The sequence below is a fragment of the Podarcis vaucheri genome (assembly GCF_965113315.1).
Source record: "Podarcis vaucheri genome assembly, chromosome: 2".
NCBI classification, from domain to species: domain Eukaryota; kingdom Metazoa; phylum Chordata; class Lepidosauria; order Squamata; family Lacertidae; genus Podarcis; species Podarcis vaucheri.
The window spans coordinates 78,354,918-78,373,466 of NC_138760.1; the positions used below are offsets into that span (position 1 = coordinate 78,354,918).

At 39.3% G+C, this 18,549-nt stretch overlaps 1 protein-coding gene across 1 annotated transcript in view; it reads left to right on the forward strand.

Moving 5' to 3' along the window:
* DOCK3 (dedicator of cytokinesis 3) overlaps positions 1-18,549 on the forward strand; it is a 141,913-nt gene that overhangs the window by 39,515 nt on the left and 83,849 nt on the right. The window contains exons 6-12 of the mRNA XM_082212079.1: positions 1,039-1,080; positions 1,424-1,578; positions 3,166-3,247; positions 7,774-7,834; positions 9,010-9,157; positions 14,313-14,401; positions 17,954-18,079. Coding sequence (XP_082068205.1) covers positions 1,039-1,080; positions 1,424-1,578; positions 3,166-3,247; positions 7,774-7,834; positions 9,010-9,157; positions 14,313-14,401; positions 17,954-18,079 — 703 coding nt within the window. The remainder of the gene's footprint in view (positions 1-1,038; positions 1,081-1,423; positions 1,579-3,165; positions 3,248-7,773; positions 7,835-9,009; positions 9,158-14,312; positions 14,402-17,953; positions 18,080-18,549) is intronic.

The window sequence follows — 18,549 nt, forward strand, 5'->3', positions numbered from 1 at the left end:
CAAGGAATGGTTTTTTGGTAAAGCAAATGTAGATAGAGCTACGGTAAGTAGTGGGAGGCTGCTCCGGTACTTTGTCATAAAATACTTTCCACTGCAGGGAGATGCAGAATGGGAGGGTGCATGTAAATTAGATTGGGGAGAAGGACGCTTGTGAAGTAGCTACTTGGAATAAATAAGTACCTATTTTCACAGGTCCTGTGTTAGCATGTTAAAAAAAAATTATTATTTTTTAACGGGGAGATGAAACTGCACAAAATTCGTGTAACAACAACACTATGAATAAATTAGCCAGGGATCATCTGCAGAAAATTAACCCAATAAATCAGTACAAAAAATGCACAAGAGTGCACAAAGCATGTTGCAAAGTATCAACCTTGCAGAAATAAGCAGATTGAAACATTATTTCACATCTTCAACAATATGGAAGCAGCAATAATTTATTTGTTTGTTTGTTTGTTTGTTTGTTTGTTTGTTTGTGTATGTATCATCTCATGGCTAAAAGGCTTTCAGGGTGTTGTTTGGATGAGTAGTCAGCTGTAGTTTATTCTCTGATCAGCTTTGTGTGTAATGCTGCTACATTGCATAGAACAGGGATAGCAGTTGCTGGTGCAGGAAAGCTCTCTGTTTTCCCAGCCAGTTGCACCACCATGAAATCCTATGTTGGTCTAGTTCAGGCTTCCTCAACCTCGGCCCTCCAGATGTTTTTGGCCTACAATTCCCATGAACCCTAGCTAGCAGGACCAGTGGTCAGGGATGATGGGAATTGTAGTCTCAAAACATCTGGAGGGCCAAGGTTGAGGAAGCCTAGTCCTAGTTAGTACAATTGAATGATGCTGCACTTTGATTTGGTACCTGGACAGCGCTAAATCATGAATGCTTCTGTGTCAGCTGATAGGAGCCGGTCTTTAGTATACTACTGCATCTTTTTAAAACAGATCTGAAAACAATGGGGGGAAAGTTTTTAGCCATGTGTGGAAGAAGTGTCAGCATCCTTGAACAGAAGTAATGCAGCATGTCTTTTTTCTTTTTCTTTTACAGCATTTATCTAGTAGACATAGTGTACAACAGAGCACATCACAGGTAAGATAAACTGCAGAAGGAAGCCATATCTCTTCTTCACCATGAAATAATTCATAAAAATACTGTTTTTTATTGGTATTCAGGCCTACCCGTATATTGACTTTGTTTTATGTTTTTTTGCAGCAACTTTAATCAAGGGTGTTGACTCATATACAATTTGCTTTATTCTGACAGTATTTTGGTGAGGGATCTAGGCACTACCCGTGGATCTGTGCAGATAAAATGATTAGGAGCTGTGTATATATCCTACCAAGCAACTTTCATTTTAAATGGTATCAATGAGTATAAAGCTATTAAATATGTCTAGAAAATGAAGTCCCTTTAATTTCTTTCTCCAAATTAGGTAGATACAATACGCCCACGTCATGGAGAAGCATGTCGTCTGCCAGTACCTCACCACTTCTTTCTCAGTCTAAAAAGTTTCACTTACAATACAATTGGAGAGGATGCAGATGTATTCTTTTTTTTGTATGATGTCCGGGAAGGCAAACAGATCAGGTAAGTCAGAATCAGACCCCTTGCTTGTTTTTCTGAGCATGTAAAAGATTGCTGGTCCTTTGGTCAGAAATCTGTTTTAACATCTGTAATATTGTTAACTCTTTTTGTGGAACTAGAGTTCTTATGAGGTCATGGAACTAGATTTCAGAGGCCTGCCTCTGAATTCTGGGTATGAAAGGAAAAGCGAACTACTCCACTTTATTAAAGAGTTGTAGAAGCACCAAGAGGTAATTTACCTTACTTAACCCATTCTTAAGGATCTAAACCTCTGCCTATAAAAGAAAAACACAACATTTTAATTATAGCTAAGTCACTATAACTACTGTAATAGAACACGCTGTAGTAGTTAGTCAGTATTGTTTGAGAACTATTTTTCAAAGTCTGACTTACACCACAATTCCAGCACCTTGGAGAGCTCTGCTTTTTCTCACTTTAAATTGATGCTCTGCCTTTGCAACCCTGTTAGCAGAGAGAAACTTTACCCTTTTGACAAGAGTATCTCTAAAAGGATTGCCATGGGTCCAGCACCAGCCTGTAAGGGCAGTTAATCCATGTTCACAAGGGGTTCCCTAACATAATTCTTACTTTTACTATGGCCAACTAGTTTTCCTCAAATTTGTGGAAAACGTCAACTAATAAGTAATAGTATTGGTAAGACCCTGTTTTAGGTTTTGCATTGTTTACAGTAAATATTTTTGAGCAGTTCGTTCCGATCTCCAGAATTTGTTTCCTTCTGGCTTCAGTAAAGTATAACAGTGCAAAAAGGAAACTCTTTTGATTCATTTGATAAGAAGAACCAAAACTGATGTGAGTCCAGCTGGAATTGTTTTTGATATGGAGGAAGTGAACATTTGACAGGGTGTATTTGTTTAGTTCAGAGAATTATAAATTTAATAGAATAAAGCAGCTGTACAGTGTATTACTTCGAACAGTTCCTTTTTGTTACAGTTGCTTATGGTCAGTAAAACAGTTGACCTACCTATGGAATATGCTGCCTAGGAATATAGACAGATTTTCTAGATTTTGAAAAGTTAGATAAATATATATAAACAGTTAACAGAGCATACTGAATCCCGACTCAGTGCAGAGCATGGGGTTAGAGAACTTATGAATTCCTGTCATTCTCTGTTATTTTGTAATCAATTATTTTCTTTTCTTAAACACATTATTGCAATTTAGTGGCAGAGTGCTGCATCTTTTTAACTTCCCAGTTATCTCTTTAACTTTCCAGTTATTATTCACTTTCCGGTGAATAATTTATACTGTTTTGCATAAAACAATTAACAAAATTATTTTTATGCCTAAGATTGAGTGTAGGGATGTTAAATTCTTATTAGCCTAGTGCTGTTCCTATATTTCATCAAATGTAAGAAGATATTAATTCATTCCCACCATGATTAGTGAGAAAGTACCTGGAAGTATTGTCAAAAGGACCATTGTATTTTCAATGTAACTATACAGTTTGATGGTCGATGAATCTGGATCTCTGAATAAAGTTCCATAAATGTTTAGAAGTTATGACCAGGATGCAGTATGAATGGTATGTACTATTGGTAATTCAGTGTTTTCTTATCTTTTGTGTTTCAGTGAAAGGTTTCTGGTACGCTTAAACAAAAATGGGGGCCCCAAGAATCCAGAGAAGATTGACAGAATGTGTGCACTTTTCACAGTATGAAACACTTTTCATTTTCTTTACCATTCAGTGAGAATGTTTTGCAGACTGGATTCCAGTGTAGCATATATTTTGTTCTAATCACACCATAGTTTGAGCATCCAGATGTCCCAAAAGCAAATATGATTTTGAGCTGTTTGTATACTTCTGTTTCACATATGTGCATGACTCAGTTTCATAAGTATATTCCCATTTCTATGGTATAGCAGTCTCATGAGACAGAGTAATGACCCTAACCATGGTTTTTTATTTCAGATCCTGATTTTACTCCAAATAAAACATACTGCAGGCAGATGTGGGTTCAGCAAACCATGGTTTAGCTATTGAACATGTTGCATGTCACATCTAAATCCATCCTGATTGTCAGATAAAGCTATGTAAGCTATGCTCGCGTGGAACAAGGTCTTTTCATACAATAAGACATTTTCCCTCCCGCCCCCAACACCCTCTAAACCTGTTCCGGGGTTCCCTCAACTCTGCAGAGCAGATTTAGGGGGCATGGGGTGCACAAGAGGAAGTAAGGGAAGCTTTGCTGGGCAAGCGGACCTCATTCTATGCACACAACAATTTAGTTGAATCCCTCCCCAAAATTATGCTTTATAGAGAGAATCATAATTATATACTCATGGAGGTAACTACTCTATTAGGAACGGTTCCAGTGTTTGAGACCTTTTGGTTCAGAGCAAAGGTGAGTAAGAGGTGACATGATAGAAGTTCATAAAATTTTGCATGACGTGGAGAGATAAATGTTCTTCTCCTCTCATAACACCCAAGGTGGACATCCGATGAAGCTGAATATGCAGGCAGATAAAATAAATTCTTCAAACTGTGCATAGTTATACCATGGCACTTGTTCCCACAGGAGGCAGTGATGACCATCAAGTTGGGAGGCTTTAAAAGAGGACTGGACAAATTCATTGAGGATAAGGCTATCCTTGGCTATTAGCCATGATGGCTATGCTCTGACTCCAGAGTTGGAGTGCTCTCGTGCTCCAGGCACAGGCCACAGGCATCTGGCTGACCAGTGTGAAAACAGGATGTTGTAATAGATGGGACTATAGACCTGGTCCCACAGGCTCTTCTTATGTTCTTATTGCTGAATTTGAAGTGAAAGGCTAGCATGAACATTTTTTAAAAAATTACTTGTACTGTGATAAATGAGCATTAGTAAATTAAAATTAACTTCAAAAGTGGATGTGGAAACACTCGTTTTCCTGCTGCATTTGTCTTTCGTTTGTCTTTTGTTTTGCCTGTTGATTTCTAATGAAGCATGAAATGAGAATGGTCTTTTCGTTTCCTTCATGTGTTTGTAGGCAAACACCCTTTGAAAATATCACTATGGTGAAGGGAGTAATTACTTAGACTATATTTACTGCAGCCAGTACTGAGAGCGGTTGCATAAATGTGTTTTGATTTCAGCCTCCAACAAATGGAGCAGGGTTGTGTTTTAGATGTTTTTATGAAGCTTTGTTTCTCTGGTATTCCTTTCTTCTTTCTCTGTAAGGATGTTATTGCTATTGGACTTCTGAGGTAGGGAAGCTCAGGTCTGGCCACCAAATACAGTTCTCCAGCCCACTCTGTTTGGCCACACAAACCTCTCCCAATGTCACATCTCTCAATGGCCCTGCTTTACACCTCCAATGTTTTCACCAGGATTGATTGTGTTTTTGAAATTTAATAATCTCTCTCTTGTCTGGATGGAGGATAGAGGGGTGTGTGTGTAGAAAATAGCCTACTGTTTAAATATTAAATATTCATTAATCCACCCACCTTTGCATCATTCCCTATCCTCGTAGCTGTTGGAAGGTTGCCCAGAAAGGAAACATAGCCCTTCGGCCACATCTTCTGCAAAACCACAATTTGAGATCATGTCTGTAAATGTACATAGTTTTTCTGTCGGTCTTGACAGTTTCACTACTCAGCAGTCTCTTCTTTTACCTTTGCGTCTGTGATTATCTCACTCAGCCAAAAATTAATAACTTAAAATAATTCTATGCTATAAATGGCAGCTCTTTAAGCTAGTGTTTGTTATCAAAATAGTAGACCCAGAAATCTGAGATAAGAGCCAGATGGGGCGAATTGGAAGGGTATGTTGTAGACCTTATATTGCAAAATCCAAGCGCAATGGTGGTTCTGGGAGGGGACCTAAATGCCAGACTAGGCCCGAGCAACCAGACCCTATATACATGGTTCAGCTACACACACCAAGGCCCTCTCACAAAGCAAGCCTCAAAAGATCAAACAGTCTCTACCTATCACAAATGACCTTCAAACTGAATCTTTACATTCTAAATGGTGCCTTAGGAAAGGACCACCCAGCTAAGTTCACCTACCTGTCTTGAATTAGGATGAGCGTCATCAACTATATAATTGCCTCTGAGAACCTTCTCCCACGTGCAAAGAACCTAGAGGTCAAACCAAGATTTGAGAGCGATCATTTCCTGGGCTCACTCCAAGTAGAGGAGCTAACTCAGAAGGTCCCCGCTGTAACCAACTGTCAGGCTGTTGTAATGCCAGCAGAAGGAACCCACCGCTGAGCCAAATGGACCTCTCAACTAAATAAAAAAGTATCAAAATGGTTGGACTCAGTAAGCCTGCGGTCAATCCAAACCACCCTGATAACAGCTCAATCCTCTGAGGCCCTCCTGATGGCCTACAAGGACCCAACCCAAGAACTACATTAGCCTCTCAGCAATAGTCACAGAACTGACAGGAGATACCGAAAACACCACTCAAATACAACCCCAGCTGGTGCAATGGATCTCCTATATCACAAAAGGTTGACCTGGAAGAAAAAGGAAGCAACAAAAAAGAACTGCACACGGATTATTCAAGCAGCCAAATCCAACAACCCTGCCCTTTTCTGGAAGAACATAGCACTCACCCATACTAGTAGTCCACCAATGAGAGACTATCACATCTCCGCAAAGACCTAGGAGACACACTTCCGAATACTGCGCCCCCCCCCCCGTGCAACACTGGAACTGGTACAATCTAAATTTCTAAGATCAGTCCTACAAGTGCCCCAAAATGTTTCCAATGCCACGCTGCACCTAGAAACTGGACCGGTAAGAATTGAGGCTAGAGTGTGGCTTGCCACACTTAATTACTGGCTGAGACTATCCTCCTTCCTGTGTGGCCTTGCTCCCCTAACTATAAAGGATGACTTCCAAATGACTTGGAAATGAGTAGTGCTAAACAAAATAACAACCCTAGGTTTTACCCTGTAACGTTTACTTGACATGGGATATGAAAAAGCCAAAAATAAACCCATCGGACAGCATATGGAAGACATATAACACCAATCAGATCCCCAAATTGTTTCATCAGTGAAACAAAAAGTTACCTCAATTCCCAAATGCCATATATGACCAACCTAGAAGTACCAAAACAGTGAAGGGCCTTCAGTTTGGCCCAATGTCAGGCACTCTCCTTAGCTATCCAGGAAGGCCGTTTTAGGAAGGTACCGTATGAAGAGAGGAAATGCCCCTGTGGCTCAGGGCAGCTAGAAACTACTGAACATGTTTTCTTCCACTCCCAATATTATACAGCCATATGAGTCAGGTTCATCCTGCCAATACTACACAAATTCCCAGGACGGACAGAGCAACTCTATACCTCTTTGCTACTTCAAGATGCAAATCCAGATGTAACATACTCAGCACTGCTATCATGGGAATTCACCGAAGAATGGTTCGGTCCACGCACCAGACCTAAACTGAAGGCTCATACCCAAGACCTGTGCCCTCTCTTGCACCCTCCCTTCTATAGTTACTTTTGCAACTGCTTGCTCTTAACTCTTTAGCTGATTTTAAGTCTCGCTCACACAGCTCCCCTTTTTTGAGTCACTCCTTTTACCCGTTTTATCTGTTTTATTTCCTAAATTCCTGCATGTTTCTATTTTAACTTATGCTGGTCTATGACCGTAATAAAGATGATGATGGTGATAGTAGATTTCAATGGACAAGACCTTTGCTTTTTCACCTTTATTCCTGGGGCATCTGATATCACTTCCCCTTTCTCCTTTCCTTACTCTTCTAATTTCGCTAAGCCAATTTATCCATTCAGCATCTTGCAACTTCCAGATTTGGCCTTTTTCTTTTGCTAGCAGCTATAAGCTTACAAGCACTTTAACTCAGATAACTTGCAGGGCTTGATATTCAGCCACAGCCAACCTGAGCAGTGAATAACTTGCAATGAGAATTTCATTGTTGGTCATATTTATGAAATGTAAATGCATGTGTTAATGTTATTCAAACAATGAGTATACAGTACTTTCACTCACCTTTCTGAAAAAGTAAATAGTACATGAGATCCCCACCCCTGCAATTTTCTGCAGACTTCCCCTGGAAAAATAGGGTAGGAATCCTCCTTCAAGAGGTGGATTTTTTCTGCTCCAAGCCTTCACTTCTCTATGACAAAGATAGAAATGTGTAGAGGTAGTTTTCTGTTTGAAAATAGAATATTCTTGTCATATAAATGTTTTTGACAATGATTTTTACTTTCTCCCCCAATTCTGTTAGGATCTCAGCAGCAAGGATATGAAGAAAGACTTGTACATAGTTGCCCATGTAATTCGGATAGGTACAGTACACTTATTGAATCTATTTTAGATTTTTATGCACAATCTTTGGGCATAGCTCATTGTGGAAATGCATTTTATATATATATAAATAAGCTAAACCAGGCAAATCAATCAATGTAATGTTGTTGAGTACAGTGATTATGTGTGAGTGTGCATTTCCATAGGAAGTGCAACTTCAAAGACCCAGGAGTTGCACTGCTTCATAACAAATTGTAATTGCTAAACCGTCATTTCGGCAGAAGTGCAGATAACAGTACTTTTTGTGTGGAGTAAGACATAGCTATTGCAGCAGGTCTGACCAGTCCAGCAGGTCAGGTTTTAATTCATAACTTGCTGTATATAAAATCTGTATATAAAATCTGTAGGACAGGGATGGCCACCTAGCAGTCCATGAGTCACAGGCCCACCTTCCCCACCAGGGGTTAGGAACCAGATATTCCCATCAGCCTCAGCCAGCATAGCCATAGGAATTGTACTCCCAACAACTTCTGGAGGACCATAGGTTCCCCCATCTTGCTTTTACCAATTGGGAGCACAACAAACTGTGCCTCTTGGACGATTGCCTGGCAGTAGTTGCTCTCATTTATTTGGATGAGTGCCTGCATGCAAACGGGTTTTATGCTGCTTTCAGTTAAGCAAGTGCTCCTGTCATCAAGAAACGAAAGGTTGCCCAAGAGGCATAATAGTATGGGGGTGGAGTCATAGTTCAGCACTACAGCACATGGTTACATGGATAAGGTTTCTGGTTCAATCCCTAGGTTTCCTAGTTAAAATATCTGAGGTAGCAGGAAATGTTTCTGGTGGAGGCATCAGAGGAATGTTCCCAGGAAGAATGGTACCAGGCACCTTTTTCTTATATGTGCCTTCCCTGACAACATTTTGATATGGTTAGAAGGGCATGGGCACTCTCAGGCCCAGCTGCTGAGGTGGTTATATCTTGGCAGGATGTAGGATTTCTGATTAGTTTTTTAATAAATAAGGTAGATTTTAGAGGAATGAAAGTATAATTTCTGTATAGTTGCCACAAGAAGCTATTCACTTTTTCCTCAGCAAGATACCTGTTTTACTGTTTTGTCTGGATTTTTTTTAAAGTAACATTATCTTTATTTATAGAGTTATGTTTAGGTGTTTGAGAACTGAAGTTGAATATAATGCCAACAACTCTTTGTTTTAGGGCGCATGTTGCTAAATGATTCAAGAAAGGGTCCTTCTCATCTTCATTACCGACGTCCATATGGTTGTGCTGTATTAAGTATCATGGATGTGATTCCATCAATTTCTGAATTAAAAGAAGAAAAGGATTTTGTTCTTAAAGTTTACACGTAAGTTATTTAGTGCAGGAATAAGAGAAATATATATGTGTTGTTTGTGTTTATAAACTTTGCTGGTTTATAAAACATGAGTGCCATGGCCTTAATCTAGGATGAGGAATTTTTAAAAGTAATTCAAATAGTTAAAGTGTCTTCCTATCTCTAACAGGTTATACCAACTGATTTTATATCCAAGTAAGTAGATCAGTATCCTATAGGAGCGTTAATGCATTCATTGTACTAACTCTCCTACCTTCTAATTTGTTGGCTTTGGCTAGGTGATACTAATGCACAATTCTTTAAATAACCAACGTGACTTGACACTTTTCCCATAGGTAAGCAAAGTGCAGGATAGAAAGGGAAAAAACTGCTGTCTGATCCCCCCCCCTTCCCTGCAGAGCCTTTTTTTGCAATCGGTTTCAGTGCTGTGTTTTCCTGCTGACTGTATGTGAGCCAAGCTATTTTTAAGCTTACTCATTGAAAGTCAACTCTGATTAGGATTTGTATGTTTCCTTTTTGTTACTGATGGTGTTGTCAGTGGCTGCCAAGCTTGGCTTTTAGAATCTGAATAAAATACTGTTCCTCAATGTAGAGCGGGTTCCCTGATAGCAAATGCAGTAATAGATGGCAAGGAAAGCAGAAATCAGCATAGAGAAAGCGGAGTGGCCCCTTATCCTACCTCCAGCACAATTCTGTAGTGGTGACTGAAGTAAGTGAGTTAAAACCACCTTCCTCTGTGCTCCTGTGGCTATACTGTTGTGTTTAGTCATAGGAGGGTAGTTCTGCATGGGAGTTAGAAGGTGTCTTCTTAGTCTGAGATTTGCCCACAGTGCATGTCATAGGTCATAGGAATAAGCCATGAATTGACAAGCCCCAAAGTAGTAGTACATCGATTACAGATTACTGAAGGCAAACAAAATGAGGTGCCAGTCTCACAAATTATCTTTGATTGGCACAGATTAGAACTAGCAGATAGCAGATTATAGGGGTGGAGGTGATGTGGATTGGGAGGGGCATATCTGCGTTTTACTTTTAAAAAGCCATTGACACCATTGCTACTTGGAGTTTTGTCAAGCTTGGCCCTGAGAACAAAATCTGGAATTTTGAACCAGATATTATAATCACGTATTGGGAGAAAGTAAAGCAAAGAAACAGGCATATTGTTTGTCAGTATCACAAAATTTTTTATGCATGGGCTTTTGTGTGGTGAGACTTTTAACATGTTAATATAATTTAATGCCAGATTTAAATTTTGACCAGAAACCGTATTTTAGATTTTTTAAAATAATAAAAAACCAAAATTTGCCCTTCTTGGGTTCTTTGCCTGTGGTTTTCTTGAAACAGTTGGGAATGAATGCCTCTCATTCTATGTAGGGAACAGGATTGCGCAATCAATGCAAGATTGAACCCAGTAATCGCCCCTATCAGCTGATGTCACCAATGATTTCAGTTGGTCGGCAGGTGTGCTTTAGATGAAATGGCCTGGTGAGCCAATTTGGAACCCCTGGGGAGCAAAGATTGGTCTGTGGGCTGAAGGTTCCCCACCCCTGCTATAGATGATTCACCTTGCTCTATGTATATTCTAAAATGAAGTAATTGTGTATGTGATTGTGGTTTGAACCAGACGTGGTTATGACAATATTAAGTTCTTTTTTTCTATTTCACATCAATATTTTTTAAAAAATATGGTGGCATCTGTTTATGGTTTGGTGACTCAGAAGGTCAAACGTTGACTTTTTGTTAGCAAATATTATTAGCAAATGTTTTTGCATGCAGAATCTGATTGCAGATATGAGTCCATCTGGAACTTCCAGTGTATCTCTAATATTAGTCTCACTGTATTTTCTAATCTGAACTAATGCCATACAAGAAATAAATTTTAGTGCTGCTGCTGAATTTCTTAAATAGCAGATTCTGGGGTGAATATGTTTATTTTACTTACTTAACGATACACCTCACTTTTGACCTCCACAGAGTGGCTTAAAGTGGCTTACAGATAAAAAGCAAATGTAAAAAACTCCAATAATCTACTAATTAAAACACAATGAAATGTAGGGTTTGTAACACTCAAATCATTTCACTGAAATTCCTGGCAGCCATATCAACAATGCTTTACTAAAGCCCTGATTACATTTCACTTGGATGTATTTTAAAAAAAAATAAATCTCAAAACTCCTTTATAGTACATCAAAGTTCTTTCTGTATTCTCGCTTGTTTTCAATATGTTGGAGACAGTTGCCAGACTCCCTTTTAGCTCAGCAGTTACCTTGTTTTGAAAATTTAGGTAGCATTACAAAAAGTAGTATTTTTTGTTTTTTATAATCACCACCTTAGCTAGACAACCAAGTGAGTTTCAGGGTCTAGCAGTTCATCTCCCTTATCATTATTCATAGGCTACTCTGGATGCCTTAAGAAATTGTACCAGAATTCTATTTGGAGCAGCACACAGCTAAGGCAACTGGTTAATTCTCTCACTACCTAATGATCAGGTAGGCAAACTATAGCTATGTGAAATACATTGTTAACTAGGCGACCTGAGAAATTACCATGGATTTCATGAAGATAAAAGTTTAGATATACTTCTGGTGGTATAATACCATTAAAATCTTAAAATTCCTTTATTTTAATGGATTGACAATTGATCCAGCTTATTTTTATTTATTTTAAGCATATCTTCTTCTTCTTTGGTGATCACTCGTAGCTGAGTAAGATTGTCTTCCATGAACACGGTCTTAACAGTGAGTCCACAAGTGACTATGGAGGCCAATTCTGGATCCACAGGTCCTTCCACAGTGGGGACATAGGTTACTTGCCGTGAGCTAATCATGGTGAGGGTTTGCCAAACATGCTTGTGGTATCTACTGGTGTCTGATCAACGAAGGAAGAAATCCCTCAGCGGAACAACAGGAGAGGCCAGTTTTGGCAAGTCCTTTCCCGCTGCAGCCCCCTCATAACCCCCTAAATACCATTTTTTTGCACCATAACACTCACTTTTTTCCTCCTAAAAAGTAAGGGGAAATGTCTGTGCGTGTTATGGAGGGAATGCCTACAGGTGGCATGCCTACAGATTTCCCTCCTCTTAAAACTACGTGCATGTTATGGTCGGGTGCGTGTTATAGAGCGAAAAATACGTAATAATAATAATAAAATTTGTATACCACTCCTCATCAGAAAATCCCAGGGCTGTTAACAACAGAAAAAAAACAAAATGAGAATACAAAATACATAATAAAACAAAACCAATAACAAACAATAACCAAACAAGCCATTCTACCCCAGAATGAGGAGAAGGAGAGATAGACGCCTACTGACCATATTTGCAGATCTCTTTGTTGAAGTGGAAAGAGCTGCCTTATACTGAGTTAGATCATTATATTTCTTTAAATAAAAATGGAATTGTCTTTTCCTGTGTCCCATGAGCTGACTTTCCAACTTTGCTTCTGTTCCTTACTCTACCTGACGAAGTAGGTTTTACTTACGAAAGTGCATGTAGAAAATTAAGCTATTGGTTTAAAAGGTGCTTATTACCCTTTATGTCAGTTATGAGGAACCTGCAGCCCTCCAGATTTTGTTGGGGCTACTAACTCTCATCATCCCTAAACATTGGTTATGCCAGTTGAGGCTGATTGGAAACCAACAATAATATGAAAAACTCAAAGTATTTGCTTTAAGTTCTCAGATAAGACCAACACAGCACCATTTTCTAGTATGGGATGTCTACCACGTTAAGAATTGGTTCACAATTGATGTGGCCGTGGGCATCCCCTTTTTCCAAGGGGAGCAAAATGAATATGCCTAAATAAATAAATAAATAAATAAATACTGATAATTAACATCAGAGTACAGGTCTGCCATTTCTGATAGATCTGGTGACTGAATGAGGCCTGGGCAGCCCTGGAGTCTGAGAAACTTGTATTCCAGGTCTACCCCTCCATTGTTTCTTAATTAGTAGACCTGTTGTCTATATACAGATGGACCTAGCATCTAGACAATGTCTTTTTACTCACAGCTGAAATCCCCAGTTCTTTCCCAAGCTTTCTTCACACCCTCCAGCCCATAATTAATTGCGCTGCTTCTACAATTACCTGAACACAAAAACGACATTTCACCCCCCAAAATATCCAACATCCCATGATAACACAAGAAGCCTAAACTTGTTATACACTACTTGAACCCCTCTTCCACCAGCAAAACAACCGTACTGGGTTACTTTGCAAGGCTAACATAATACACACTCTCTTAGCCCTGGTCCTTGCAATACTGGTATAATAATGATGGACTTTTATCTGTATTGGCACTGGTAATTTTTTTAATATTTACAAACTCAGGTGGGGCAGGGGGATGACATTCTTTGTATGAATAAAGGTCTGAGTTAGAAAGACCACAAACTCCTAACTTGGTTGCTACTTTCCTCCCTCCCTTCCCCCCCTTTTAGTTAACACATTACTCCCCAGTCAAGCTAAACTAAAATTATGGATTGTTTTTTAAGAAGCACCAAACAGTTCTTTATTACGGAAGACCAGCGTAAAAAGGCTTAAAAACATACCAAGAATCTAGACAATGGGTGCTTCACTTTAGCCTTCTCTTTTTATCTACTTGGCTAGTTCTCGCTTTGCTAAATGTTAGTCATTGTTTTGAACTCATTCGTTGGCTAAAAACACTCAAATGTGGGTACAGGCTAGTTTCTCCAAAAAAAAAAAAAGTGAAGAGAACAGCTCCTGCACATTTTGCCTTACAAATTGTGTTCCACATATTCTTGAAAGTTAGATCTTTTAAAAGGAAAGCTGGGAATCTGGGGAACATTGTTAATCTGGGGGCAGGGATCGCTTTTGTGGATGCTTATGGATGTAGCTGCACAAGTACACTGGTGATTCTAAAGTGTGAAGAGGGGAAACACAGCTCCAAATATGCAATGTGCCAAGAAGCTTCAGATGCCTTTCAGTACCAGTAGTGTTTCCACGAGCTTCAAGCATATGGCACGGGAAAGACTTGTCATATTTTCTATACTGTTTAAGATTTGCATGGGTTTTTTTTCCTTCTGATAATGTATTGCTGTTCAACAAAGTTGTGGTTTTTTTTAAAAAAGGATCCGGTGTCTAGACTATGTATGTATGCATTCAGTAATAAGGTAAAGTCATAAAGTTAACACTAGACTATACTTTTTCAGGTGCAACAATGAAAATGAATGGTATCAGATCCATGAAAATATTATTCGCAAATCTAGCACCAAATATACAGCACCCAGCTCAAACTATGGTAATATTTAACTTTATTTCTATTAGAAATACATAATTTCTTGGCAGCAGATACTTTGAATCATGAAAATGTTATAAAAGCCTGTGCATTACAGAATTTTCATAAACGAAAATGAGTCATCCATGACCTTCACCACAGCATTTTATAGTTTTACTTTGGGACTTTTCATAACATTTTGGGTAGGTGGTCTATTAATAGTTTTCCTTTCTGATATATTCTGGACTATCAATGATTTTTCATTTTCTTAAATGGAACACTCCCTAGTCCCACATATTGAAGGGAGCTGGTTCTTTTCAGGTTGGCATGTGAGTAATCCACACAGAAGTGTGTGTTCTCTTACTCAAGGCAGGGACTTGAGAAAGGTAGCCTCTCTTCTTTCACGCTCCTTCAGTTTAAGTCCCTGCCTTTTCCCCAAACCAATGTGGTTCTTCCTCTCCTATTTTACTTGCCCTTTTGTTCAGGTTTTCCTATCCATTAAAAAAAATATATCAAATCAAAGTGGAGGTCTGTCAGAAGATACTGGAACAGAGATCCGGTTCACATAAACCTATAAGCTGAGCCACTACAGAAGATACTACAGGGTTTGGAGGCTGCAACTGGTGCTCCTTACCATGCCAGTGCTAAAGGCAAACTAGCTGCCCACTATCCACGGAGCCAGTTTTAAGGTCGTGCTATGTACATATAAAATCCTAAATAACTCAGCTTGAAGTTACTTGAAAAACCGGAAAGGGCCCTAAAATCTTCAAAGGTAACCTAGCTGGTTTTGCCATGACCTGAAAATTATCAGTTGTTGTAACATGGAGTGCTGTCTCTCCTGAAATGTGGGCGTCCCCATTAGTATTCCACCAGTTCTACATTGAACTTAGTTGAAGGATGAACTGAAATAAAGGATGCAGCACCAACAGCTGATTTCACATTGAGCAGTGTTTTTGTAACCTCAAGAATGGGGAACCTTTGGCTCTCCAGTTGCTGAACTCCCATCAGTCCCAGCCAGCAGTAGTGAGATGTGAAAATTTGAACTGGTACAAAATGTCTCAGTTTCATTTAAGTAGACTTTCTTACTTTGATTAGTTTTGATAATAAAACCACAGTTCTAAAGCTAGAGGAACATGTTGAACCTTAGATGCTATAAACTTAATTTTGTTCCTGGGAAGAAAATTCAGTATACAACTTTAGATTACAAAACCACCCAATAGAGGTGACCACTAGCTTTTCACCTGCAAATCCATGCTGTGAAATCTAGTTCAGTGTAGAAGTAGTCAATAATTAAAGAATCAGAGTTCATTACAAGGTATATGGTCCCAGTGGGCCCATTTACAAATAGTAAAGGGAAATTGTTTGGGGAGAATTGCCTCTTTCTCCCATTTGTGTTAATAGCCAATTAGAGATATGTTCCATGATGAAATTTAATTTGTTTCCCTCCCCATTCAACACCCCAGTCAATATGTACAAGCCATATCTGTTTTATAGTTACCATTGCTGTTGCTTTTCAAATATCGCTAGCCATTGTTCTTGGAATCATCATCATCATCATCATCAGTATGAAGTACAGTATGAAGTTCAGAAGAAAACCCACAGTTTTAACAGCTTTAAAGCAGCATTATTTTCATTGTAGTTGCACATATCAGGTACTTGGGCACATTTGCAGGAGTCTGTATTATAAAAGGCATTAAGAACAGCTAAAGGCAAATTAAGCTGTTAGCAAATTATGGCAGCAGGTTAAAAGGCACAATGAGCAAGTAAAGGGAAATCTGATGCTCTGCCGAGACTAAATAATCCATTGCTTCTCTGCTGAATGAATTTAAGAGATAATATGAAAATCAGACAAATTACTTGCATACCTTATTCTGTTCCATAATATTTTAGCCATTTGATGGGGATTTAAATTTGTCCTGGCAGTTGTAAATGGTGGTTGCCACAGTGTCTCTGAAAGGGTTTTTAATAATAATAATAATAATAATAATAATAATTAATAATAATAATAATAATATGTTAAAGTGCTATATTGGTAGCAGAGGAATGCAAATATTAGAATTATACAAAGATGTAGATGAAACTACAGTTTGTCATATAAAATCAGCCCTAATGAATTCATGGGACATGGGTGGCGCTGTGGGTTAAACCACAGAGCCTAGGACTTGCCGATCAGAAGGTTGGCGGTTCGAATCCCCGCGACGGGGTGAGCTCCCGTTGCTCGGTCCCTGCTCCTGCCAACCTAGCAGTTCGAAAGCACGTCAAAGTGCAAGTAGATAAATAGGTAGGGAAGGTAAACGGCGTTTCTGTGCGCTGCTCTGGTTCGCCAGAAGCGGCTTAGTCATGCTGGCCACATGACCCGGAAGCTGTACGCCGGCTCCCTTGGCCAAGAAAGCGAGATGAGCGCCGCAACCCCAGAGTCGGCCACGACTGGACCTAATGGTCAGGGGTCCCTTTTAATGAATTCATATTATGGAGAAAAATACCTTGGTGAACATTTCTGCCAATTTGAGCTACCCTGCTCTGTAAGTACTCCCAGTCCCCAAAAGCTTGAAATCTCTAGAGAGCAAAAAGAGTTTTACATTGGAATAGTTTTACATTGGAATAGCAAGAGGCAAAGCGGGTGAGTTTGTGAATTTTTGCTTGAAGTTGCTTTTTACTATTTGGCGTCTGGCTATTTGCCGGTTGGTTGGTTGGTTGGTTGTTTTTCAGCTGCTACCATGTGCTTTGGCACATGGTTGTGGTGGGCAGTTCTTCTGCCTTTCAAATGAGTCACTGAGTTAGTTGGGGGCATGGCCTGGAGTGGCACAGCTCTGTAAGTTGTCTTCCAGTCCCAGGGAGCATACAGGATGGGCAAACAGGAGCAACACAAAGGGACTTCCAGATACACACATTCAGGATGTGACAGAAAGCTTGCCAATACTCATCAAGCTCTTTGACCATCATCCTTTCCTGCCTATGAATCTACCAGATAAGCACAACATGTGAGGTCTGAGCTGTTTGCTGCAACTCAGACCACAGAGCTCTTACAAGCCACTATTGATTTCCTGTACGAATAATTTAGAAACTTTCACCACTGTAACCAAGCTAAGTTTTACTGCCTGTGTTTTCTGACTGATGTGTGGGAAAACACATGAACCTGACCTCTGAAGAGTTTGTAAGTAAACCAGATTTTAACTTACCAAATGTGTAGTCTATTCCTATGCTAGGGGAAGAGAGGAACTTCAGAAGGAATTCAGAAGAGGATATTTTAAAGGTCTAACAGCCTATATTTCCACATATTATTTTGCTTCATATTTTGTGAATTTAAATCTCTGCTGGAGTTCTCTCACCAATGGGTACTTGCCCTAAACCTGGATTTTGGTGTCCAGGGAATTCTCATTTTATATACCTATTTTTTTCCACCAACAAAAAATACCTAAGGGACAGTCCCCAACAGCTCAATGAGGGACTGAAAATGCTCAGTGGTCATGCAAGAGGGGAGAAAAACAGGGGAGGAAGAACCAAAAGGAGAATTCTGGAAGAGGACATAGCTGACTGTCTTTAATGTTTTAATAAAATAGTTGTACTTTTTTGCAGGACTTATCATTTCTCTTCAGCTTCTTCGTGGAGAAATGGAGCAGATTCGGAGAGAGTATCCTATGATATTTAACAGAGGGGTGGCTATTACCAGAAAAATTGGTTTTCCAGATGTTATCATGCCTGGTAAGTGAATGAAGATTCTATTCATTTGTTTGCAATACTTTAACTGTGATAATTGTCACTGAAGGTAGGGCAATAGAATGAGCACTTTTATTCTCTCCCCCCCCCCCCTCAAATAATAAATTTGAGTGACAAATGTGTATTGCATGAAAGTGCTTGTTTTAGTTGTATAGCAGTACAATTTTGAACATAAATATAATAACCCCCTCTCTAATTATTCTATATAGTTTTTGTGTGGCATTCATGATGCTTGCTACTTCATTCCTCCAGTAGTATGAGGAAAGAAGAGAGGGGTAACAGGGATAGCATAGTGCCTGAAGCAAAATGTGTGGAGTGATGTGTGGCTGCTGCTACTCTGAATCTAGTGCAGTACTTTTTTCTTCTAGCTGTTACTTATATTTGCCATGAGCATACACTAGAATGCTTTAAAATGAGGAACAACTGTATTTGGACTAATGAAAAGCTCTTCTTAG